This window comes from Corylus avellana, chromosome 6 (assembly GCF_965113065.1).
Source record: "Corylus avellana chromosome 6, dhCorAvel1.hap1.2, whole genome shotgun sequence".
In the NCBI taxonomy this organism is placed as follows: domain Eukaryota; kingdom Viridiplantae; phylum Streptophyta; class Magnoliopsida; order Fagales; family Betulaceae; genus Corylus; species Corylus avellana.
Genome location: NC_142495.1, coordinates 17,521,680 through 17,546,619, shown reverse-complemented (window position 1 = coordinate 17,546,619; position 24,940 = coordinate 17,521,680). Strand labels below are relative to the sequence as shown.

The 24,940-nt window shown below is 39.4% G+C and overlaps 1 protein-coding gene across 1 annotated transcript; it reads right to left on the bottom strand.

The window, feature by feature from the left end:
* Positions 1-1,818: 1,818 nt before the first annotated feature.
* Positions 1,819-24,799, bottom strand: GC5 (golgin Putative 5). Its single transcript, XM_059600058.2, has 20 exons — positions 24,511-24,799; positions 24,028-24,259; positions 21,694-22,709; positions 21,293-21,364; positions 20,154-20,228; positions 14,099-14,213; positions 6,997-7,058; positions 6,832-6,879; positions 6,084-6,368; positions 5,938-5,997; positions 5,752-5,835; positions 5,560-5,625; positions 5,385-5,483; positions 5,086-5,304; positions 4,071-4,185; positions 3,776-3,996; positions 3,491-3,550; positions 3,281-3,394; positions 2,366-2,440; positions 1,819-2,290 (listed from the first exon to the last, which is right to left on the bottom strand). Exons 2-20 carry the CDS (start codon positions 24,182-24,184, stop codon positions 2,270-2,272), a joined length of 2,964 nt encoding a protein of 987 aa, XP_059456041.2. The 5' UTR covers positions 24,185-24,259; positions 24,511-24,799; the 3' UTR covers positions 1,819-2,269.
* Positions 24,800-24,940: the final 141 nt, after the last annotated feature.

The following is a 24,940-nucleotide window of genomic DNA, read 5'->3' as shown; positions in this document are numbered from 1 at the left end:
GTATGTGGAAGAAAAGAAGTCAGGCTGGAGCTCCCCTTATATAGCCTCATTAATTAGAATTGTATTTATAGCCCCCAATTGACTCTCATATAATTGGGGATTCCTTATTAATTGTAGATACACACTTCAATCCCCAAAAATATAGGATCTCATGTGTAAGTCAAGATTGATTTAAATTTGATTTGCCAACGAGGTAGAATACTTGCTTTACATTGAGTTGCTTGTTTAGCGTCTTGGCTGATGGTTGGCTTCACCTAAAGTAGGCCTCTTAGGCTTTCCCTATCATAGGCCCAATACCAAACAAAAATGATTTTTTTCTTTTTTTTTTTTTAATTAAAAAAAAAAAAAAACATGATCGTGTTGTAGGAGAATTACGGCAACCTACTCATAGATATAAAATTTACCTCCTTTTTAATATTTTTAGTCGAAATAATCTTGAATCTACGTGTGCAGATATAAGAAACCTCAAATTTTCAGGTCGGAAAAGGGGGAAAAAATTAATTACGTTATCAAACCATCGTTAATTCATTGTGTATTTAGAAAATACAATTATACAAAGTGCATTGTTTTACATTACCAGGTACAAAGCCAATATATATATATATATAACTTCACAAGTCTTAGTGTGTAAAGTGGGTATTTTACAACCCCTAATAAAAAGCTTACACTTACTTGCGCCTTTTTACTAAATAATAAAAAGAATGTCCACACACAAACAAAGCACTCATTCAAGAGAAACCCTTTGTTTCTCCATAAATGTGCCAATAGCCGCCAATGGTATCTGCTTTGTTTGATTGTTTATTTCATATGTTTGGTCTGATTGTGTCATGTGCAATTTATTCCCCATTTGTTCTTTTTCAATCATATGTTTCGTCATATATATATATATATATATATATATATATATATATATATATATATAACTCACGCATTGATACTTGTCAATACTCATAATCGTAGGATAATTTGACAAATAATGCTTAAACTTAATAATCATGGAATTTCAAAGTACGATCAATACTAATTTAATATAAATAATGCATGTTAAAACTAATCATTCATCCAAAGTTCCTACAATTAGCCATATAGTTGACATAAGTGCAAGATGAGGTAATTGACGGTTAGAAAAAGAAAATATAAAAAAATATGAATATTAAGAAAAGACGAATTTTTAAAAATATTACTACTAAAAAAAAAAATTTCAAAAATATGATTGTTAGAGAGAATAAAAAAAAAATGAATAGATAAGCGCGTCAAAAAAGAAAATAACTGAAATAAGAAAAGGGTGACCATTTACCTAAATTTCAGCTATGCAAGTATGAATGCTTGGGTGTTTCTATTAATAGGACATGATGGGTTACATTCCTTGAATCATGAACACGATTCACAAACATAGATGAGAACTACTACATTTATCAAATTTTTTCTCCCAAAGTTAGTTCTCAAATAATGTCATAATGACATTTTTCAAAATAATAGATATCATAAGATAGTAAAACATTACTTAGAAACCAACTTTTAGAGAGAAAATTTAGCATTTTTCAACATGGAAACGTTCACGTTGATTTTTTTTTTTTTTTTTTTTTTTTTTTTTTGGCGGGGGGGGGGGGTGGGGCTAGAAATGAATTGTTCAAGTTATTCTGCATATATTTTTACTAAGGATAATTCACCACCACGTCCCATATGAGTCGTGACAGTACCCTTACCTAACAATGAGGTGAGCAAGCCCCATCACACGGAACCATTTAGTCTCTTGCACCGGAAGAAGGCAAGTAAATGTCATTTCTCTTCATCTTCATGACCAAAAAAAAAAAAAATTCATGAAAATCCTTTTTATTCATTATTAAACCAATCGAAAAAAAACTGTCAAAATCATTCTCAAAGCTTGACAAGGTGCACATTCGGGCTATACAACAAATCCCCTAAATTATAATACATGTTAAATTTAAAATGAGTACGCTCTTTGTATATCTGCAGCTGCTGCCACACGCCCACATCACTAGAACAACATCAACATGCATAGCGAAAAAGACCAGTGTAGAGGAAAACATATCGGAAACATCATCGCATTCACTCATCATCATAAATTATACCATAAACATCATGGCCAGCTGCTACTTTTTTTGTTTTTTGTTTTTTTGTTTTTCTTTTTGTACATGATATAAGGAGAAAAGGCATAAGATTGGAGTGGGGCTTTCCAATTGTGAAACCAATGATGAAAGACTGGTACATACCACAATGCTAGGTGAGCTTATCAGGCAGTACCCATTCATGGACCAATTACCTGGATCTGTAAACAAAGAGAAGCAGGAATGAAACTTTTTTCTTTTAATTTTTTATTTTTAGATTTTGGCTGAAAAGATACCTTATTCACGAGTAAGTTTACTTGCTCCCTATACATCTCCTTCAAGTCTATAATATCTGCACGAAGTTCTTCCAGCTACACATGCAACCACATATAAATGTCAGGTTTTGAGAGAAAATAGCACCTAGTTAAAATGCGGATGTAGAAAAAAACAACAGTCGAGATATGATGGAAATCCTGAAATTTAGTGCAGCCACAACCCCAAAGCACTATTATTTTCAGTTTTTTTGCTTCTGTGGTGGGGGACAATTTTCAAAGTACAACTTCTTATGATTTTCTCCATCCCCTATGTTCATCTATCAAAATGGAATGCCGATGTCTTTATACTTGGCTTATCAATTCTATGCTTCCATTGGTCAATTTTTAGACTTAATTTTCTTTTGAATTGCAAGTACCTGGTGGGTTTTAAACCTGTGAGGGAGGTACCATTTGAGCTGTGAAGCTTATTGACTCAATATTGAGGGAGTTAAATCATTAAATGCAAATGTGATAAAGAAGGGGTAATATGACTACTATTTTTGATGAGCAGGGCGGGTTATATATAACTAATCTCTTTTCTTTATTCTTTTTCTTTATATAACTAGATCCAGGGCATAATTCAGAAACTATAACTGCCATTGTCTTAGAAAATAAGAACAATGTCCAGCTGTTCAAATAGAAGAAAGTCGCTCATCTTTTAAGTATTTTTTCGGAAGTGCGCCTTCCAGGGACTAGGAAAGTAAGCACATTATCATGATTTAATACGGCACAAATAGGCAGGTGACATGGTCAATGATTGAAAATGATGCATTGAACTCAATAACAAAACAAAACTAACATCACATTTTTATTATACATGCCTCTCCACCCCATCCCATCCAAAGCTGAAAATTTATTTACCATTCTGAGCAAAAAAACCTAACTAAAGATGTGTACCTCCTCATCACGTTCACCCATTAGTTCCAATGCAGCAGAGTGCCTCCTCCTTAATGCATCTAGCTCTGCCCGTATGCCAGGCAACATGGAAGCCTCTGCCCGTAACTTTTCACACTGCAACCGATGCAAGCAATTCTCAAGTACATCAACATAAAGGACATTTAAAAGATAGAGGAGGAGGATGAGAAGGATGAGAAGATTGAAACTCACTTGTGCTGTCATTTCGACCAACTCCTCAGCAAGAGAATCACGAATAGATTCCAGTGATGCCTTTAAAAAATGAAAAAAGAAAAAAAAGAAATAGTCAATGAAAACTGTATATATAGTTGAAATAGCACAATAAAACTGTACAGCACTTAAAAACTTCACAATTGCTGAATGTGAACAAACACAGCTCTGTAGAGCTCAAATCTGGAATATGCAATAAAGCACCAAGCACAATTAACATTTGATGTAAAATAAAATTGAAGTAGGAGCTTAGAATATAGTCCATACCAAACGAGACATGTAAGATGCCAGCTCACCCTCCTTCTGACGAAGAGCAGCTTCGAAAGTACTAGGGGTCATGCTCTTCATATAGTATGGACTCATAGTTGCCTCTCCAGCGTTTCTTCTCTCGGAAAAACTGTCAGATGAGTCCAAAGATGCTTGCAGATAATAGCTTTCCTCCATGCTGCCCAGGCTGCTGGCACTGGAAAGTTTTCGGGTCAAGTTACCTGCAGAAAGTTCCAAAATATATAGCAAAGATCACAGACCATCAACAAATGCAAAATAAGCAAAAGCATCATACCATTCTCATAAGCAGAAGTGTGCTGTGTTGTGAGAGTTTGATCAGATGCAGCAACAGAATGGACATGAGCTGTCCTTTCCAGATCCAACCGAGCAGCTTTCTCCTTTTCTATCTCCTGTCAAAGACCAAGAGCTCAATTCACGCAAGTTGAATGCAACTTTTCCGCCGAAAACATTTTCCGGCGTTTGGCGATTACAGAAAATCACAAATATTTTTTATATTTTCATTCAATCATATTAGCCTATAAGAATCAATATTTATTCACAATATAAAAATTTTAATATACTTAAAAAAAATAAAATAAAATAAAATAAAAATTTGAGCTCCGGCAGTGGTGCACCGGGACATCGCCAACACACTGCAGGACCCCACCATAAATACACACAAGTACATGTCCCAGCCAGGTCCCGGGAACGGTGCATCGGCAGAGTTCCAGCAGTGTCTTAGCAGGTCCCTGCAATGTCCCGACAGAGTTCCAATTGGGTCCTAGTGAAGTCCAGATGGAGTCCCCGCAGGGTCCTGATGAAGTCCCGATAGAGTCCTAGCCAAGTCCCAGCGGAGTCTTGGCCAAATCCCGGCAATGTCCCAACGAAGTCTTGGTAGGTTGAGAATGAGAAGGTCAAATTCGAAAAAATTGTTTATGGTTTTAAAAAAATAAAATCAGTTTACAGAAATTAAAGAATTTTTTTCAAACGGAAAATGTTTTCCAATGACTATTATTTTCCGTCGCACGAAACACCAAAAAACATGAAAAATATTTTCCAAAAATCATTTTATGCCAAAATAAACGGAGCCTACGATAAAAAATAAAAATAAAAAAATAAAATCAAAGAAAATTGGGACACTATAATTTGAATTTTTTCACAAATGCTATGCATAAAAGGTCTCACTTAACTTCTAAACACTACAGTGAGTCAGACTAACATCCCTTAATACTATGAACGTGGTGCTAGATATGCAGTTCCTCTTCTCACTATCAAATGCAACCTTAAATTATCTAAGCCAGAAGCACCACCTGCTGCAGTAGTTCCCTGTGCATCAGTGCATCTTGTAACTCTTGCTTGTGTTTCCGCCTGAGTTCCTTAATTTCTTCTTCAAGCTGCCTTGCACGACCTTCTTGAGTGTCAGCTTCTTCCTTGGCTGCAAGGTACTCTTGCCTATTTTCAGCTGCTCTCTGCCTTTCCTTCTCAAGTGATCTACTTAACTGTGTCTGTTCTGCTCTAAGACATGAAATCTGAAATGTACCACAGGTGTAAGCTAATATCTACGAAAAATATCTGGTACTTAAACAACCAAACCGACAAAAAACAGAACCTGAGCCTCAAGAACGTTAATACGAGATAAGGTTTGAGATAAGCGTTCATTCACAGATCTCTCCCTTTCCTCAGCAGCTGCAGCTTTGGCCTCTGCTTCCTGTAGTCCAATAAGAACAATAAAATAACGTCACAATACAAGTTTCAAATATAACTAGAAAAAACATTCTACACACCTGGAGCCGAGAATTAAGGGATCTCTCAACAGCAGCCCAAGCTTCTGCCCTTCTACCAGTTGTTTCCTGTTACCAATAATAGATTCAAACAAAAGAACCAAGAAACTGACAAACGCAAATCAAAGGACCAGCATCCAAGGTCCATAAAGATTGTCATCAGAACTCTAAAACCACATTTAAGCACATATCCACCTGCATAGCTTCAATCTGTCGTAAAAGAGGCCTCGTAGATTCTGGAACTTGCGTGATCAACTCCTCACATCGGCGCTCACTCGCCTAGACAAAGAAAAAACCATATTAATAATCTGCAAGATGATGGCAACAAATGAAAACAAATAAAGCATAACAGTTGAATCAAAAAGAGCAAGTTTGACACACTTGATAACGTTTTTGAAGATCCTCAATGTCCCTGCGAAGCATGTCTTCTCTAAACACTGCCTGCAAAATTGATAATATGGTATGTTTATCTTGACCAGTGGCGTGTCAGCCGGACAAAACCAACAATGCAACCGATATAACAAAACCTGCTGCTCCTTTCTACTTAGAGTTTGCCTTAATTCTTCAAGCGCCTGAACTAGCATAGATTCACGTTCCTCAGCCTCTCTCAAACGACTCTCTAGTTCAGTTCTGGCTTCATTATTGACGCGTGCCTCTGCTAATGCCTCAGCCTCCTTTGCAGCATTCAAAGCATTTGTATAATACTCTTTCTGTGATGCAAGTTCTATTTGGTGTTTTTCTATTGTTTCTTGCAGCAACTTCTCTGTAGCTGCCTTGTCCTTCTTGATGCTCTCTACTTTATTCTCTTCTACCTGGAAGTAGACAAAAGAAATTACAAACCATTTGTAAATCATTTATAAATCCTATATACAATATTCTATGCACTGTAACTCCATTTTTTAACAAAGAAAAAGAATGTTCCTTCTGTAAAGATCCCAATATTCGCTTTGGAGTATTGCGTAACAGAATTCTTCAATTAACTGGAATCAGAAAAGCATCGACCAATTTCTTACGAACAGATAAAAATCTGATCAAGTGCAAACTCCAGTCCTCATGGGACATAAAGATTACAGTAGACCTTCCAATTCTGTAGAGTTAAATCTGTCATCTAACATGGGAAAGTTTCAGCAAGCAAGCTTAAAAAAAAGACAAGTGCTGAATAACTAGGAAAGTCCTTGTCTCTACCAACTTTATGGCAAACACAAAGGAAGTGTTTGTTCCAATTGATTATCCAGAAAATACCACTTTTAGAGTATGCTTCGAGAGTTTGATTACCTGAAGTTTAGTGTTCAGCCCCTTCTTCTCTTCTTCAATCTCTCTAATCTAGCTTTCAGAAAAAAGGAGAAAAGACAAGGCAATGGATTTGTTACATTAAAAGATCTAGCAGCAAGAGGATTAAAGTTTGAAAAGCTAGACAATTAGTAAACATGCAAGCAATACCTGAGCCCTTAATTTCCTAATCTGAGATTCTTGAGCAGCCTGCTTTTTTGAGAGCTCCTCACCTGCGATTATTACAAATATCTTCAAACATGAACAATATTTTTTGTATAATATGTAGATTGAGAATAAATAAAAAGAATGCATCTCAAACTTGAAAGTGCAATTAGTTCATAGAGTGACTGCAGCACAACATCACCGAATTTAGGTGAGCATTGTTCATGCTCAGCAGATTTTTCACCAATTGGCTGAGGTTGATGGAGAGCCTTGTAGAGCCCTTTTAGCATTTTGGCTAGCCAAAATACTTAAAAAGTTGCTTTGGCTAGGCAGCAGTGAATTCTCTTATATTCTTACAAATTGTTTGATACCCACAAACTATACATTCCACACATGAAAGGAGAATGGAGATAATACATCTAACATCTCGCTTTCCTATTTCCTAGGCACAAATAGTGCCATAAATAGCACACACGTCTAAATAAATTAATAAACCTTTATATTTTACAAGAGGCTTGATACACTTCCTAGACACACATATACACATCTTTTCTTGACATTTACGAAGAGACAAATTTGAAGTGACGTTTTACCATGTGTCAACAATATTCACAGGTTCCTTGTTTTCTTGGAAGAGTATTTGGGGAGTTTAGGTTCTTTCGAGAGTAACATTCTTTGTGTGGACAGCAGCATTAGGGAAAATATTAACGTTGAAAACCTTAAGGAAGAGGAACATCATTAAAATGGATTGGTGTAGTAGCAAGAGATCTATGGAGCTCGTCATGTAATTTGTTTGGTGTTGATTGGGTTACACCTTGAAGAGTAAGAGAGTTGTTGATAAGTTGAGAAGGTCAGGTGGGCCATCATAACATTTTGAAAGTTTGAAAGTTGGCTCCTTTATGTTTAATGTGGTGTATCTGGATAGAGCGGAATGCACGGGGCTTTGAAGATAAAGAGACTTCGGTGGTGGAGGTGAAAAAGATTACATTCAAAGCTCCCTTTACACATGGACAGCAGCTCATAATAGTCTGCATTTTTCTAGTTTTTCTAACATTTTGAAACTTTGTTCTTTTTCTACTAAATAGGAGTTTCTCTTGTATACTTCATGTGTATTAGGGTTGCGTTCTTCTGCGCTTTTCAGTGAGATTAAATTACTTACCAAAAAAGGATTTTAGCAATTTTTAAACATGACATTGTTGTCAGTGTCATCAATTCAAAGCCACCATCTCTAAGGTGATATTAGGTTTGTCCCTTCCTTAGAACCTCATGTAAAGGCTATGGGAGGAGGCCACAGGCTTTAACTCATTGAGAGTTCTGCTCGTCTCCCACTGGCTTCACAAAAAGGAGGGTTATTTGAAGTCCTGCACACCACCCATTTTTAAGCTGCAGCACCTAATGGCTCAGTGCTTATGTCTGCAGCAATGCCCAAACTTCCTTGTGCTGCAAATCAACGACATAACTGTCTTATTATATGCATCTTACATAAAATCATTAGGTCCATGGTTTGATCCTAACAACTGTAACCAAGTAGCTCTCTCATCTCACTCAGTTACACTACCCTAATCTCAAGCCAACCAGCCTCTTTCATCACCCACTATCTTGTCGGGTTCAGCACCTTCGCCAAACCAACCTCAAGTCATCCTCAAAACAACATTTCATCTTACTCTATTCCGCATGGCTTGCCTGGGCCTTATATCTTCTTCCTGGTTCATTTTGAGGCAGAAAAAAGTTGTTGACGATGAGGTAGCTTGCTCAAGCTGACTGGAACAACTATGAGAAAACAGCCAAAGCTAAAGGATCCTTTTTTTTTTTTTATAAGTAATAATGCATTAAAGAGCGCAAAGGGGCGCAACCCAAGTACACAAGTAGTATACAAAAGAGCAACTAAGTAGGGGAGAAGGAAGAAGAGAACATAAAGAGAAAATCAGAAAAATTAATCACTAAAGGAGCAAGCGAGCCTGCAGTCTATGTGAAAAGCGTGTACAAAAAGAAATGAACAAGGTCCTCAAGGTTCTTCGACGAATTCTCAAAGCATCTCGCATTCCTTTCCTTCCAGAGGCACCATAAGAGACAAAGGGGAACCATCTTCCATACCACGGCACTATGGGATCTTCCGCCCGACCACCAACTAACAAACATCTCCTTGACGCTTCTAGGCATAACCCAACTCATGTTAAAACGAGAGAAGATAACGTCCCACAACTTGCGTGCAACCCCACAATGAAGAAAGAGATGATCCACGGACTCCCCATCCGATTCACACATACAACATCAATTAATCACAACGATACCCCTTTTCTGAACATTGTCCAAAGTGAGAGATTTCCCAAGGGCGGCCGAACACGCAAAAAACGCCACTCTCGAAAGAGCCTTGGTGCGCCAAATACTTTTCTAAGGAAAGTGGTTGGGCTCTTTAAAGGCAAGCATCCTATAAAAAGATCTTACCTCAAACTTCCCTCTTCTCGAAGGGATCCACCACATCCGATCCTCCCCTTCCCCACAAATCGTACCCGAATACAAGAGAGAGAAGAAAGAGGCTAAAGCCATCTCCTCCCAGTCATGAATACTACGAGTAAAAGTAACATTCCAATGGACCATCCCATTTACGCACTCGCGGATATCTGCGATGGAAGCATCCTTATTGCTAGCAATATTGAAAAGGCCAGGAAAAGCATCCTTAAGGGGCATCTCACCACACCATAAATCCTCCCAAAATTTGACTTTCCCCCCCGAACCAGGATCCAATCTAAAGTGGCACTGAAACGACCTCCAACCCCTACAAATGTGTTTCCATAGCCCCACCCCATGCGTTTCACGAGGGACTTTAGAATGCCAACCACCCCAAAGCACCCCATACTTTGCCACCAAGATACTTCTCCACCAAGCTTCTTCCTCATTAGCGAATCTCCATAACCATTTCCCCAAAAGAGCTTGATTAAAAAGACGAAAACTCCGAATCCCTAGACCACCCTCAGCAATCGGAGAACAGACCTCATGCCAACTGACCAAATGGAACTTAGGCTCTTCCTTGAACCCCCCCATAAAAAATCCCGTTGAATCTTCTCAATGCGATTCGCCACAGAAACAGGAATGGGAAAAAGGGACAAAAAATAGGTGGGAAGATTGGATAAGGTGCACTTGATGAGAGTGAGCCTCGCTCCCTTGGACAAATATGAGCGCTTCCAAGGGGCCAACCTTCTAGCAATTTTCGGCAACATGTCATCCCAAATAGCCAAAAGCTTGAACGAAGCCCCTAGCGGAAGACCCAAATACTTCAAGGGCAGAGAACTAGTGCCACAACCCAGAATGCCGGCCAACTCACCCATCTCATCCGAACCTCCGACAGGAACCAAAACAGACTTGGCCCGATTTACTTTTAACCCTGAGACTGCCTCGAAGCCAATAATGAGGGCTTTAATAAATCTAACTTGATCAGGAGCAGCCCCACAAAAAACCAACGTAGCATCAGCAAAAAGAAGATGAGAAACTGTTACCCGCTCAGGCTCTCTAGCACCCACATAGAAACCGTTACAAAAGCCCCTACTAATAGAAGCATTAATCATCCTGCTGAACGCCTCCATGACCACAATGAACAAAAAAGGCGAAAGGAGGTCACCTTGTCTTACCCCACGCGAACTCTCAAAGAAACCGGAAGGAGAGCCATTGATCAACACCGAGAACCGCGCCAACGAGATACAATGTTCAATCCATGAGCACCATTTCTCACCAAAGCCGCATCTTCTTAATAGGTAGAGTAAAAACTTCAAGTTCATGTGATCATAAGCCTTCTTCATATCCAACTTACACAAGAGGTCGAGATCCCCAGATCTGAAACGGCTGTCCAGGCACTCATTGGCAATAAGCACCGAATCCAAAATGTGTCTACCTTTGACTAAGGCATTCTGTGGATTGGAAATGACCCGATTCATGACCCCCCTCATTCTATTGGCTAAAACCTTCGCAATAATCTTATAGATCCCACCCCCCCCCCCACCCCCCCCCGGCCAAGGCTGATTGGGCGAAAATCCTTCAGATTGGAAGTCCCATGCGACTTCGGAATAAGAGCAATAAACGTAGCGTTGAGGCTTTTTTCGAATTTACCTCGATCATAGAACTCCGCAAAAACTGCCATGATGTCCTTTTTGATCACCTCCCAGCAATCCTGGAAAAAAGCCATAGAAAAGCCATCCGGGCCGGGAGCCTTGTCCCTATCCATTTTTTTAACCACCTCCCACACCTCCCTTTCCTCGAAAGGGACTTCCAGACTAGAAGACTCATCCGCCTCCAACATATCGAAATGAAGATTATCCAACCTCGGTCTCCAACTAAGAGTCTCTGTGAAGAGCGTCTCATAAAAGCGAGTGATATGATTACTAATAGCCTCTTGATCAAAAATAGTAGTGCCATGAATGTTCAAAGACTCAATATAATTCTGTCTTCGGTTGGCATTAGCAATCCGATGGAAATATTTTGTACACTTGTCACCCTCTTTCAACCACCGGATCCTAGATTTTTGTCTCCAACTGATTTCTTCTTGAAGAAGGGAGAGTTCTAACTCCCTTGCGAGCACCCTTTTCCTCTCAATCTCTTCCGTGGATAAACCTCTCACTTCCTCCACCCTATCCAGAGCTTTAAGATCTTCCATACGAGCCTTAATACAAACCCCCACGTTGCCAAACTCTTAAGCATTCCATCTTTTAATATCCCACTTTAGAGCTTGCAACTTCTTAGAAAGAATGAAACTCGGAGTACCCTAAAAATGATACGATTCCCACCAACTGCGCACTTTATCCACAAAACCCTTCACTTTGAGCCACATATTCTCAAATTTGAAAGGCCTTTTACCTCCCGAGTAAGAATTGCAATCCAAAATAATAGGAGCATGATCGGAGCAAACCCAAAGCATCCTCTTTTGACGCACGTCCGGATGGCGGGCTTCCCAATCCGGGGAGACAAGAAAGCAATCAAGCCTAGACCAAGAAATATTATTAGACCAAGTAGAGATCCCCCCCACTAAAGGAAGGTCCATGAGTCCCTGCTCCGAGATGAACTCACCAAAATCCCTCATTGCTGACCGTGAATGAGCTCCCCTCGACCTTTCACCAGGATAGAGCGTGACATTGAAATCCCCACCGATACACCACGGCACGTCCCAACAGCTCATGACCCTTGCCAACTCCTCTCAAAGAAAACGCCTAGAGTTTACTCTATTAGGACCATACACCCCCGAAAACACCCACACAAAGTTGAGAGCAAGCCGCCACATAACTGCCCAACACAACATCTACCTTCTCAACAGCCCTCTTGTCCCACGAGCAAAATACCCCCCGAAGCCCCAATGGAAGGAACATAGCACCACTCCACATACGAGCAGCCCCATAAGCTCCTCACTAAGTTATACGAAATAAAGTCCATCTTTGTCTCTTGGAAACAAGCTACATCAGCCTTCCAACTTCTAAGCAAATTCCTAACCCTCAACCTCTTATCCCTCTCATTCAATCCTCTCACATTCCATGAAAGAATCTTGAGCTTCATGATATAACTTGATTGACCCTCCCCTTGTTCCTGTCCCTTGACGGATTCTCCACAAAAAAATTTTTTGATAACGTTGGAGAACTTTACTCAGATTAATTGTACGTCACAAACGCATACTGTACAACAATCATCACCGTTAATCAAACTCCTACGGGTAACTGACCCCACCCGCCAGAACCAGTTACCAGGTAATCCAGGAGCTTTCACCCCTGACGGGCTAAGCAGTTTATCCTCATTCTCCACAAAATTAATAGAAGACTGCAGATTATAAAGCTCCCTCTTACCTTTTTTCACTGCAGGAGTACACCCTTCCCTTTCCAACTCATCACCTTTGTTGTCAGCCATAAGTAGCCCAATGGTCTTCAAGCTTTCCTTCATCTCCATCACTAGATAGGCCAACTTCCTTGCATGCCTTAATGATAAAGACCCTCTCCTGCTCCTCCAACTGCTCCTCATGTAAAGAGCCTGGGGCAAAAGATTCCTGGGAAGTAGAACCCTCCACTGCTACAGGAGCTCCACCCAAAATATCAACCTGTGACGTGCCTATCCCCGGCTCCTTACCCAGAATACCCAGCACAGAAACATCCAGAGACTGATCAACGGGGTTGCTCCCCAGAAATTCTTCCCTCCCGAACTCATCGTAGTCACCAGCATCAAACCCAGAGAAAACTGGTGACACCCACTTGCCCGGCTTCTTGCCCAAAATCCCCATGCTAAAAACTCTCAACCCACATTTTAGAGAGCATTGATCATTATGGCCGAGTTCCAGGGGAAGAGAAGGGTCAGAATCAAGAGGGACAGCCTAAACAGATTCTAACCTTGATCTCGCCTGAACAGTGAAGTCTACTGTCGAAACCTCACCCTCAACGCCAACCCTCGCCGGAACCATCGTCACTGGCCCCTTGCCCGCCGAATCTACCCTCATCGACTCCTCTTCCGTGGCCATAGTCTCGATCGCGCCAACCCTCGCCGGAATCATTGTCATCGGCTCCTTACCCTCCGAATCTACCCTCATCGGCTCCTCTGCCGTGGCCGTAGTCACGATCAGCCCGTGGGGATCAGCCAACCCCTTACCCGCGGTCTCGATCGACAAGTGGGAAGCAGCGCGGCCAGACCTAGCGACGTGGATCGAGCATTCTGGAATATCGTCGACGCCCACCGGAGCTTTGTGACTGCCCTCCGACGATTCCAGCACGCCTACCGGTGCTAAAGGATCCTTACCAGATTCCTAGTGCAGATCATCATCCATACACATTTATCATAAGGCCATAAGTTTCCTCTTTTTTTTTTTTTCTTGCTTGGTAATTAACTCATGCACACCACACCATGGGTTCAACACCTGTAACCTCTCATCAAAACACCCACTTTTAAGGGGGTGTAAATGCCATTTGGAGTGCATTCCATTGGCCATAAATTTTCATTTTGTACAACGTAACTGTAACAGATATATCCCTCTATAAAATGTAAATGTATCTAAGACAAGCCTCTCAAAAACTCAAAGCTGAAAAAGAACAAGCTAATGCGTCCAAAAAGAAAAGGCAAATATGGGGCACCAAGAGTTGCACATATGTACCTTCAGCCATAACCTGACTAATAATTTCATCTTTTTCTTTCAGAAGAGCAGCTGCATCACTTTTTTTATTCTGCTCTCTCCTAAGTGTATCCCTTTCCTTAGTAAGAGCATAAACCTGTAACCACACATGCCAGAGAATTTAAATGATAATATTAGTACAGTATCTTCAACTGACAAAAACATATTACCGTCCCTAAAATCATTTAGAAAAATTACATTCTCCTTTGACAATAGCTTATAATATATGCACCCTTCTACTACACTTGGAATTTCAAAAAGCACTCTATTATGTTATTTCTTTAACATGTAGCTGCGTATAAATAGAAGCTTGAGAACTTCACGAACAGCCAAAGAAAAAAACAATATGGGAAGTGTCTTTGAACGATTTAGGAGTAGTTGTCAACATCTTCCAAGATTACCCATACGATTACAGTACAATTCAGATCTAAAAGAATATGAGCCACCCAAAAGTATCACAATTTTATTGTGCCTTACACTGTACAATACATCAAATATTTCTTGAAGTAAACTTCAACACATTTTGGTAGTTCCTCAAAAGAATACATTTTAAACCATTTTTTTCCTAAGAGAGATTGTTTTGTTGCTTGTAAAGTGTTTAGCTAATAACTATATCTTTATAAATCCAAAGACACTTTTTTGTCAAATTTAAATAAAATTGAGATTTTTCCATTAAATACAAAAAAATGAGACATTGAAATCTGCAAGTGGAAACTTGTAACTAAGAGACATACTAAGGGTGCATGAGTTGTATTTATCCATCCAAAAAAACAATGTAGATGACTTTCTCAACATTTTTTTTCATAATCAAGTAGCTTGTTGGGAAAGGAGCTAGATGTTTTGATAATTCCACTAAGACCATAGAGGAATTGACTCATTTCTTCTTATTTACGCTTTACTCTTGGACGGCCGCTTGGCTAGCTCCTTTAGTGATTAGCTTCTCTGATTTTCTTTTTCATTTCTCCCCCTCCTAGGCGCTCTCTGTTTATACTTCCCGTGTATATGGGTTGCGCCCCTCTGCGCTCTTTTATATATCATCATTACTTATCAAAAAAAAAAAATGTGATCCTCTATTATAATGTTTAAACAAGTATCTTGTAGGAGGCGCGTGTAGGAGCATCCCGACATTCTTCATACATCTATTGGTTTTTCCAGCAATGGCGTCAACCTAGTTTTTTTCCTCTTCGATATTTCGCAATTGGGTATTCGAGTTGGTTCTACATTGAAGCTAAGTCATTCTAGTTTTTGGCAGAAGAAGGGTTTTCACTTTTACGAATTGTTGAAAAGAGCAAGGGTGTTTCTTGAACAGTATAGTTGGGTAAGGTTAGCATAGTGTGGCTGTTAGCTACCACGGAAGCTCTGACTCAAGCGGAGGGGTTGAAGGAGTTTGTGAAATCCTCAAGGGTTGGCAATAAAGCATTCATCACCCAAAGATGTTCTAATAGTCATGGCTGTTTTTTGGCTCTTGCAGAATATGGAGGCGGTGGTCAGAGAGGCTTCATTGTCATACTAGAAGCAAGAGATGGGAAGGGTTGGAGAAGTTGTGCCCTCAAGTTGCAAAAGGTTTCAGCTTTTTTTCAGTCATCCTTCGGCATTGGGTTCAGAGTATTGGCTACCCAAAAGCCTCATGGTGGTCTTCATTCAATTGGAATGATTGGTAGTAAATCAGCATTAGCGAAAAAGGCTCCAGCTGAGGCCGTTGGTAAAAGGTCATGCGGAGGCTCTGAAGGGATGAGGTGTCAGTGGTAGGGGAGTGCCTGGGTAATTTTAGGGTATTTCAGAATCCAAGCCGGAATTGCCAATTCAAAGGATCCTAGGGAAGATTTGGGCGTAAACCTAGATTTCACACACTTAGGCCTTGTTTGATTAGCGAAATAGGTATTCCATTAGGAAAATGAGTAGTTATTACTAGTAATAGACGAGAGTGAAATGGAATAGTTATTTCTATTCCTCAATTTGGTAACAATATATGTGTTCTAATTGGAATTGAACCAAAGTTGCAACAAACAAAAAAAAACTCACATATTTTCTTTTCTTTTTTTTAAAAAAAAAAAACAAAATCAAAATCAAAATAAATAAAAAAACTCAGATTAAAATAAAAAATAAAAAACCGCCGAATTCAACGTTTTTCTTTTATGATCAAATAAATAAATTTAAGGGTTGAAAGAAAATTTTGAAAGAAATTGGCTTTTTTGAAAAAGATTGTCTATTCCTCTTCGTAAGGGAATAACTATTACTAAGAATAGATCCTTACCAAATAAAAAAATAGTTATTTCATAGAAATAGTCATTCCATTCCTATGGTCTATTCTAAAAACCAAATGAAACCTTAGGAACATGTTGGTCCTTCTAAAAGTGGAAGTTGAATGTTGCATTAACAGGTTAGAGGTCGGTCAGGACCTTCTTAGGCGTGAGAGTAGTGCAGGCCACGTGAAGGATGTAGTTGTTGAGTCAAAGTCCAAACTATATGAGAGGTCCCCTTCTACTATGTCTACTGGCTCTAGTGCACAAACTTTAGATCCGTCTGTGGAGGCCCAGCCCAATAGGGTGTGAGCTAAGGCTCATGTCTGTTTTTTGTGAATGAGCTCAGTGTTTTAAGTCAGATTTGGCCAAGGAGATTGGGCACGAGGGCCTCAGCTTTGGGCTAAGGTGCAGGTGCAGACTCGAGTCTCCCTTCTACTCAACCCTCTAGTTCTTCAGAACCAAATCCCAATCTAAATGGAAGGGCCCCTTCTAATTTGTCTGCTGGCTCGGTTGCCCAAATTCCAAACACATCTTTGGCCCAATTTGATGGGCCTAGGCCTGCTTCATTTTAATGAGTCCCATGCCTTAAGTCAGCTATGGCCCAAGCCCAAATACACTTTTAAGTGGTTAAGATTGGGCACAAGGGCTTCACCTTCAAGCTCGAGTTACAAAGTGGGTTCAGGTCTCCCTTTTGCTTAGCCTGCTAGCTCTCTGATAGCATCACCACTACCTCTTGTGATCGATGTCTCTCGGTCTTGGTGGTGAAGGGGAGTCATGGCGTATCAAAGAGCGTAGTTATAGAAAGCCTTGATGGTGGTTCCTTGTCAAAGGTGTCACCCGCTTACGCTGCCTATTGTTGGAGCTTTTGTTTTAAGCTCAGACCTTGTCGGCGGTGATCTAGGTGCCAAAGACTCAAATTTACGTTTGGAGGCTGATAGGCCCTTGGAATCGAGTGCACCTTCAGGCAAAACCATCGCCAACGATGTGGTTGTCGTTCCTCATTTCAGTGTTGCAAAGATCCTAAGGTCTTGGAGTGGGTGATAGACCTTAGGAATAGGAAGACGATTTCTATTCTAGGATTAAATCTTGGGGCCCTTTTGTCTCCTCTTGAGAAGAGAATGGGGGAAGGCAATAGCGTGGGACAAGAGCATGAGAATGCGCAGGCAACCCTGTCGGCAAGAATTGATGCTGGAAATAGCCTGATCAGCTGTTATGGGGACTAGGTGCCTTCTCTTTTGGAAATGGTTCTATATTCTAGGGAAGAGCCTAGGGACAATAAGCCATGGATCATCCGCCCCCTTGCTATAATTGAAGAGCCAATTTTGCCTACATCAGATTCTTTAGAAGGGTGGTTTAGAAAATTAATAGTTTTCATCACTTTGTGTAGTTGTCCTGTAAGGGGTTTGAGGATGAGTTGATGTTTTTGTTCATTGCCATTGAACAGAGTCGAAACCAGAATGACTTGGCTAGTTCCCCTACAAAAATGTCCCAACCGAATCCTGGCTAGGTCTCGATTGGGCCCCCTGAGGTCCCTACGAGTCCCGATTGGGCCCCGATGGGGTTTTGATCGAGTCCCAGCCAGGTTTCGACCGGTCCTAATCAGGTCCCAACGGTGTCCTATCGATCCCAGCAATGTCTTAACTGGGTCCCAACAATGTCTCAGTCGGGTCCTGGCAGGGCAAGGCGTTGTTTCCATCTGGTCTGGGTGGGATCCTGACCTAGTCCCGACTGGGAGTCCCAACGGTGTCCCAGTGGTGTCCCTGTCAAGTCTTGGTAGGATCCCACCAAGGTCCCATCGAGTCCTGTTCGGGTCCCGACAACGTCCTAGTCGAGTGCCGGCGAGGTCCTGACGATGGCCCATAAAAGTCCTAGCGAGGTCCCAACACGTCCCGACGACGTCCTGGCTGGGTCTGTTGATTTGAGAATGAGATACTCAAACTTGGAAAATTGTTTACAGTTTTAAAAAATGAAAACCATTTTTTAGAAATTAAATAGATTTTTTCGGTCAAACTAAAAATATTTTTCGTTGACTATTGTTTTCCATCACATCAAACACCCTAAAATGCGGAAAACATTTTTCCATAAATCATTTTACACAGAAACAAACGGAGCCTAAATTTGTTAGATTTGATGTAGTGATGGTTCTAAGATCAGGTTTTGGTATAATACTTGGTGTGGGGATCAAAAATTGAAGGCAACTTTCCCGAAGTTCTTTAGCATTGCTCTCTGTAAGGAGGCTTTAGTGGCAGATCATGTGCATAACGACACTTTATTGTTGATTATCACTTTTATCATATCAATGCATGATTGGGAGGTGGAGTTGTCTTTTACTCTCTCAGGTTGAAACGATGTGTTGTGGATAAAATTTGTTGGATCCCTTTCAAAAGGCAAACATTCGAGGTCAGATATTTTTATCATGCGCTTAGTCCCCCCCTTTGGCTCTCCCTTTCCTTAGAAGAGCATTTGGAGAAATAAGGCTCCTTTGAGAGTGGCATTCTCTGTATGAACAACAAAATTAAGGAAGATTTTAACTTTGGATAACCTGAGAAAAAGACACATCATAGTAATGGAATAGTGTTGCATGTGCAAGAAGAGCAGGGAAATCATTGATTATCTTCTATTCCACTGCGAAGTGGCTAGAGATTTGTGGGTATCGATTTTCCATATGTTTAGGATAGAGTGGGCCATGCACCAACGAGTGGTGGAGCTGTTGGCTAGTTGGAGAAGTCAGTTTGGAAGCCACTGCAATATTGAAAACTTTGAAAATTTTGAGAGAATAGTGACAATTAAAAGCTAGTATGTTCAAATTTCTTTATGTTTGGACGGTTGCTTACAAAAGTTCTCACCTTTTTAATTTTCTAGAATTTTTGGATTTGTGTTCTTCTTCTCCTTAAATTGATATCTCTCTTATATATTTTATGTGTACTTGAGTTGCAACCATTTCGCTTTCTAATAAGATTGAATTACTTATTAAAAGAAAAAAGAGACATGCTAACATATTGTCACATAATATAATTTAGAATTACAAAGGTAAACATCGGTAAAGGATTCTCTTGGTTGACCACTAAAAAGGGTTACTATATCACTTAAATGGCACTTAATAGTGAGAATGAATATTCGAAGCCAATCACATATTGGAACTAAGGCTTTGGTTAGTTTAAATTAGTCAATAAAGTGAAAGACCATACATCTCTTAGCATTAGATATATTAAGATAAAATGGCTGCACCATATTACTTCGAGCATCGCAAAATAAAGTTGAATCTTGAAGTTACCAATTAAGGCATGGTACATGCACTTAATTTGGCAGGTGTAAGAACATTACTTGTTCGAAGTTCAATCCCTTTTCTTGCTTCATATTTATTTCTTTCAAAGAAGTTCCATATCCTATGATGCAAGATATTTTATTATGATACTTCATAAGAAACGACTACAGATATCATTATTTGCATGATAGACAACGCATCATCTATGTCTCTAAATACTTCAGGGACATATACATGGTTACTATACAGCCAAGACAACACCAAAGTTAGCAGTGCATTAGAAACTAGACAAGAACAAACCCTGTCTTAAGAAAACTTAAAGAGCATCCATAGCACCACAAGATGAGAAAAGTCTGCTACTATAGGAAATATGAGCATGATTCAATAATTTTGAAGAAATGAAGGGCACATAAAGACTCAAATTTCAGAATGGATTTTCAGCCAAGAATCCTGAAGTTTAACAGGGTTAAATACCTCGCTGAACAAAATCAAAAACATAAAAAATAAATAAATAAATGGGAAAACATACCTTCCTCTCAAGAGTTGAAACCCTCTGGTGGTATTCCTCCCGCAAAGACTCAATTTCAGCATCATTGGATTTTCTCTGTTCCATAACTTTTAGCAATTAGTGTGGATGTTTGAAATGAGAGGATGTATCTTTTTAACATGGAGTTTATGATCCCCAACACGTTCAATTGAAAGATGCCAACAACCAAGCAGCAAATTGATGGAAAAAGAAATGACAGATATATAACACATATGAACAACCATGGTTTTCAAGAAAACCTGAACAAGCTTGTCCAGACTTGAAACATACAACAAAGGAAATCAACAAATTTGGGGCAAAAACAAGCAATTATAATTTCAAAACATCATGCTAACAAAATAAACATAATTATTTTAAAACTTTCCCAATTTAAGAGTGTTGTGCTTTTAGAAACATACAATCAACAAATAAAGATAGATGCTTTAAATCATTTAATCATGCAAAAAAAAAAGGTAAAGTAATCAATTCTTTTTAAGACAAAAGAAAACATAAGTTTTTTTTGTTTTTTTTTTTTTCATAACAAGGAACCCCTCCAAGGCGGGGCCACTTTCTGTACCCACTCCAATCGGACAAACCTCGGACCCATATAAAGCGCCCCTCCACACGAATCAGATAATACTCCAACTTCGCTAGTGGGCTAGCTCCAAGAAATTGTTTGCACCCAAGGAGATTCAAACCTTAGACCTGATGGAAACGCCATCAAGACCAATACCCTTACCACTTGAGCCAACTCCTTGAGATTAAAAGAAAACATAAATACATTAAAGAGATAAGAAAATAAGCATTGTAATCCATCACATTAATCAGTTTGATTTATAACATATCTTCAACACGCATTCATACATGCGTACATACATACATAAACAATATATATATATATATATATATATATATATATATATATATATATATAAGCGATAAGCACCCCCATGTATACAAGAAGTATACAAGAGAAACCACACCTAACTAGTATGGGCAAAAAGAACAAGAAAATCATGATAACTAATCCCTAAAAGAGAAACATATATATATATATATATATATATATATATATATGATGATAAAATCATACCAACTCCTACCACGTATATTTGACGAACATAAGGTATTATTGTACATACCTTCAAATCCTCAATCACAGCTTTTAGGTGTTCATTTTCATTCATAAACTTCGCAATCTCATCAGCTTTTGCCTAACAAAATATCAAATTAATCAGAATCTCACACGAAGTAGATATCCAAATATGTCTTGGAGACCTATTGTAAATCCAAAAATTTTATGAGAACTGTAATTTTAAAAGACGTTCTTTCATTTTGAATAATCAAACAAAAAATATAACATCCTTTAATTTCTTTAGAGTGAATGTTGAATAACTTTCAGAGGAAAAGTGATATTTTACTGACCACTAGTTGACTGTAAGAAAAGTTAGATGCAACTTCCAACACAAGAGAGACCAAGCATCAAGTCTGACGCTCAGTTGCAAGTCTTACCCTACAAGAATATTTGGGCCTCATGAAATACCTGAGCTTGTCTAGCAGCACCTAGCAATGCAGTTTCCATCATTTGCATCTCTCTCTTCACCTTCTCCAATTCAAGCATAGAATCTGAAGAGTCAGAGACGTTTAATCCTGAGCTCAACTGTTGCTCTTTTATGTCAGTTTCATAATCATTTACTTGCTGATCCACTTCCACTGCTTTAACAATTGCATGACTTTCAGGAGAAACCAAGTCAGAAACAATTGCTGAAGCTTCATCTGAAGGAAGCGCTGTGGGCAAGGGATAGTTAGAAGATTCATCAGGGCTATCAGTCTCCTCGGTACTAGCAGAGTGTAAACCAGAGGGCTCAGTCCCGCCTTCAGCATGACTATCACTTGATGCCTCGGCTTGAACTGGATCAATTGTCTCTGAAAGCTCTTCTGCTTGTGACTTCTGTTTATCCATGTTCTCTACTTGTGTCTTCTGTTCATCCATGCTCTCACCCATATCAACGACATTATCTGACTTGTGTGGCACAACCATACTACTCTCATCTACTTCAATGACACCTGACTTTGTTTGCACCAACTCTGAATTTTCAGAGTGTCCCACTTCTGAAATTTCTTTCTCTAGTAGCATGCCAACAGATTCTAATGTCTCAACATCCTGACCAGTGGGTTCAGCTTGTATAACAGGCATAGGTGTTAATTCAGATTCAGCTTTGTCAGGGTACAAAATCACATTATTTGTTTCCCCTGCTGTCTCTGGATGCTCAGCATCCTTGTCTACCTTGCGCACTTCATTTTCATCTTCTGCAGTGTCTTGTTCAGCTGCCGAATGGAGAGATCTGTCAGTTTCTGGTTCAGTTCCTTCTTTTTCCTCTACTCTAGATTTATGCTGCGGAGATCCAGGGTCTCCAGACGATTCCTCAACTGTATGTGGATGCTGGGAAGATTCCTGCATTGCCGATGATTCGCCAGTACTTTCCTCACTTGTATGCCCCATAAAGGCCATGACAGGATCAAATAGGGCTTTCCGGTCAGGGGCAGAAGCCCATAAACCTGATGATGGCAAGCAAAGAGAGAGGACAGCATAAGCTATAATCAGTCTAAAACCTGAATTATGAACTTTCACACAAAATAATGGATACACTTTTAAATTTTGAGAACTTTGTACAGAACCAGCCATAGAAAAATATACTAAAACATTAGCATAACTTCAACATGTCCTCCTAGATAAACTGACAATAAAGCACATTTATTTTCCAATTATTCCATATTCCTAAGAACTAGTAGCATACATATTGTTCAGGTATAACCTAAATACCATTCCAACTTAATTTTCAGCTATATTTATCAATACAAGTGACAAACTACTCATGCTTGAAGGGTTCATGTAACAGTACAACAAAGGCACTCCCACTTAAAGAGAAATACTAGAGCTACCATTCACACATGTTCTTTGCAGCGGATGGTCCCAAAAAGAGACAAAACTAATTGAGCCATCACCTGGCACAACTGCATTCAAATGCTGAATTCTGCAGTATGAGCATCCCAAAATGTTCGAACTTAAACTTTGGCACAATTTTAGCTGGAATCTACACTACTAATATTAAGTTCTGCAGTATGAGCATCCCAAAATGTTGGAATTTAAATTTTTGGCACCATTTCAGCCAGAGTATGCAGTAAGGCATCTTAAAGTTTTTTTAGTTTACTTATGTGGGATTGGGATAAGAACGTTTATCCTTTTTTCTTTCAGTATACTTTCTATAATAAGACTAGAGCTTCATAAGTGATTTTAAGGAGCTCCAATTGCAACTTGACTAGTCGTTTTAAAGTGATAACACATATGTGACCAGCACTTTCCCAAAGTTGTTACAAAACCATTGTCGCCTTTACTATTCATCTTAATCATGGAGATTCTTGGTTAATAGTTGAGTAGAGCTACGAAGGGGGGTTTCTTAAAAGAAAAATGACTCCTTTGAACTGGTGTGTTGTATGCACGAGTTTAGTACAGTCTCCATCATCGCTAAATTGCAAGAGAATTACCGTCTTTTGCCTTTTCTTATTCGGGGTTAAATGGTGATGTCTATTAACAAGTCAAGTATGATCTACCGACTCTAATTCGTGATTCCACATCTTTCTTTATTTCTTGCATAAGAACCTTGATTAGTCAGGGTACTTTCATTCCAAAAAGAAAAAAGAATTAAAGCTGTGTGCTCTAGCTGCAGCATTCAATGACGCCACACTACAAAGCAAAACATTCAACCACTTCACTAACATGCCTATGCCCAATTCAACATAACCTGACGACTATACTGGGTGATTAGCAAATCAAAATTCTAATCCAACTATAAAGATTACAGAGTGATAAAGGTACCTTCATTGCTGGATTCGGACTTCTCCGACTTCTCTTCCAAACCGAGAGCGGAGTCGAAATTCTTCTCGATGTTCTTCACACTCTCCTGGAGCTTATTCACCGCTCCGGCCAGATCCGGAAAGTTCCCTAATGAAACTCTCCCACTAAACCACGCCATCTTCTGATTACGAACCGAGAAAATAAAACTCGATCCGAATCTCTCTAACCAGACAATTCGAACGCATCAAAAACCCTGCATTCCCATCCCAAACCAATTCCACAACAACAACAACATCAAAATATAAAAAAGAATAGACAATTAAACCCAAAGAATTCGAAATTAATGGAATTTAGTTTTGAAATCATCCAAAAGGTGATCAAAGCTTCACATCGATGACATACATACACACAAACATATTTGACAAAGATGCGAGATCAGATTCATAATGAAACGGGTAAATCTAAGAAGGAGATCAACGGTGGGGAGTTGAATCGTGAATGAACCTTTTTGAGGGTCAGATTGGGGGCGGCGGAATGCAGCGAGTTCTCTCGGAATTCGAGAATCAAATCATGGCTATTCTGCTTCGTCGAGCTGCTAAAAACGATTTTGGTATGAGATTGGCGTTTCGGTTCAAAAATGAGAGAGAGAGAGAGAGATCTTAGTGGTTTGCTGGAAGAGAGGGTAGTTCGGGGATGGGGACGCGGGTCGATCTGACGGCTCCGTAAAACTAAATATGGTGTCGTCCGGTGAAAGCAAAAATAAAAGTTAAATACTATTGTGGTACATGGAGTTTGCGAGCTTACCATAAAAATTAGAGTTTGCTATAAAATTAAGATTTGATATAAACGGGTCTCGTTTATTACGGATCAAGATCCCCGGCAATGTTATAAAAATTGCCAGCCCCCAATTTTGTTAATCTTGGCCGTCCATTAC

Excerpts from the sequence above, each read along its gene's own strand:
- GC5 (XM_059600058.2), bottom strand. The coding sequence starts at position 24,184 with ATGGCGTGGTTTAGTGGGAGAGTTTCATTAGGGAACTTTCCGGATCTG. Across the intron at positions 6,880-6,996 it reads TTAGGAAATTAAGGGCTCAG|ATTAGAGAGATTGAAGAAGA; the intron begins GTATTGCTTGCA and ends TCTGAAAGCTAG. Across the intron at positions 6,369-6,831 it reads GGCTGAACACTAAACTTCAG|GTAGAAGAGAATAAAGTAGA; the intron begins GTAATCAAACTC and ends GTCTACTTCCAG.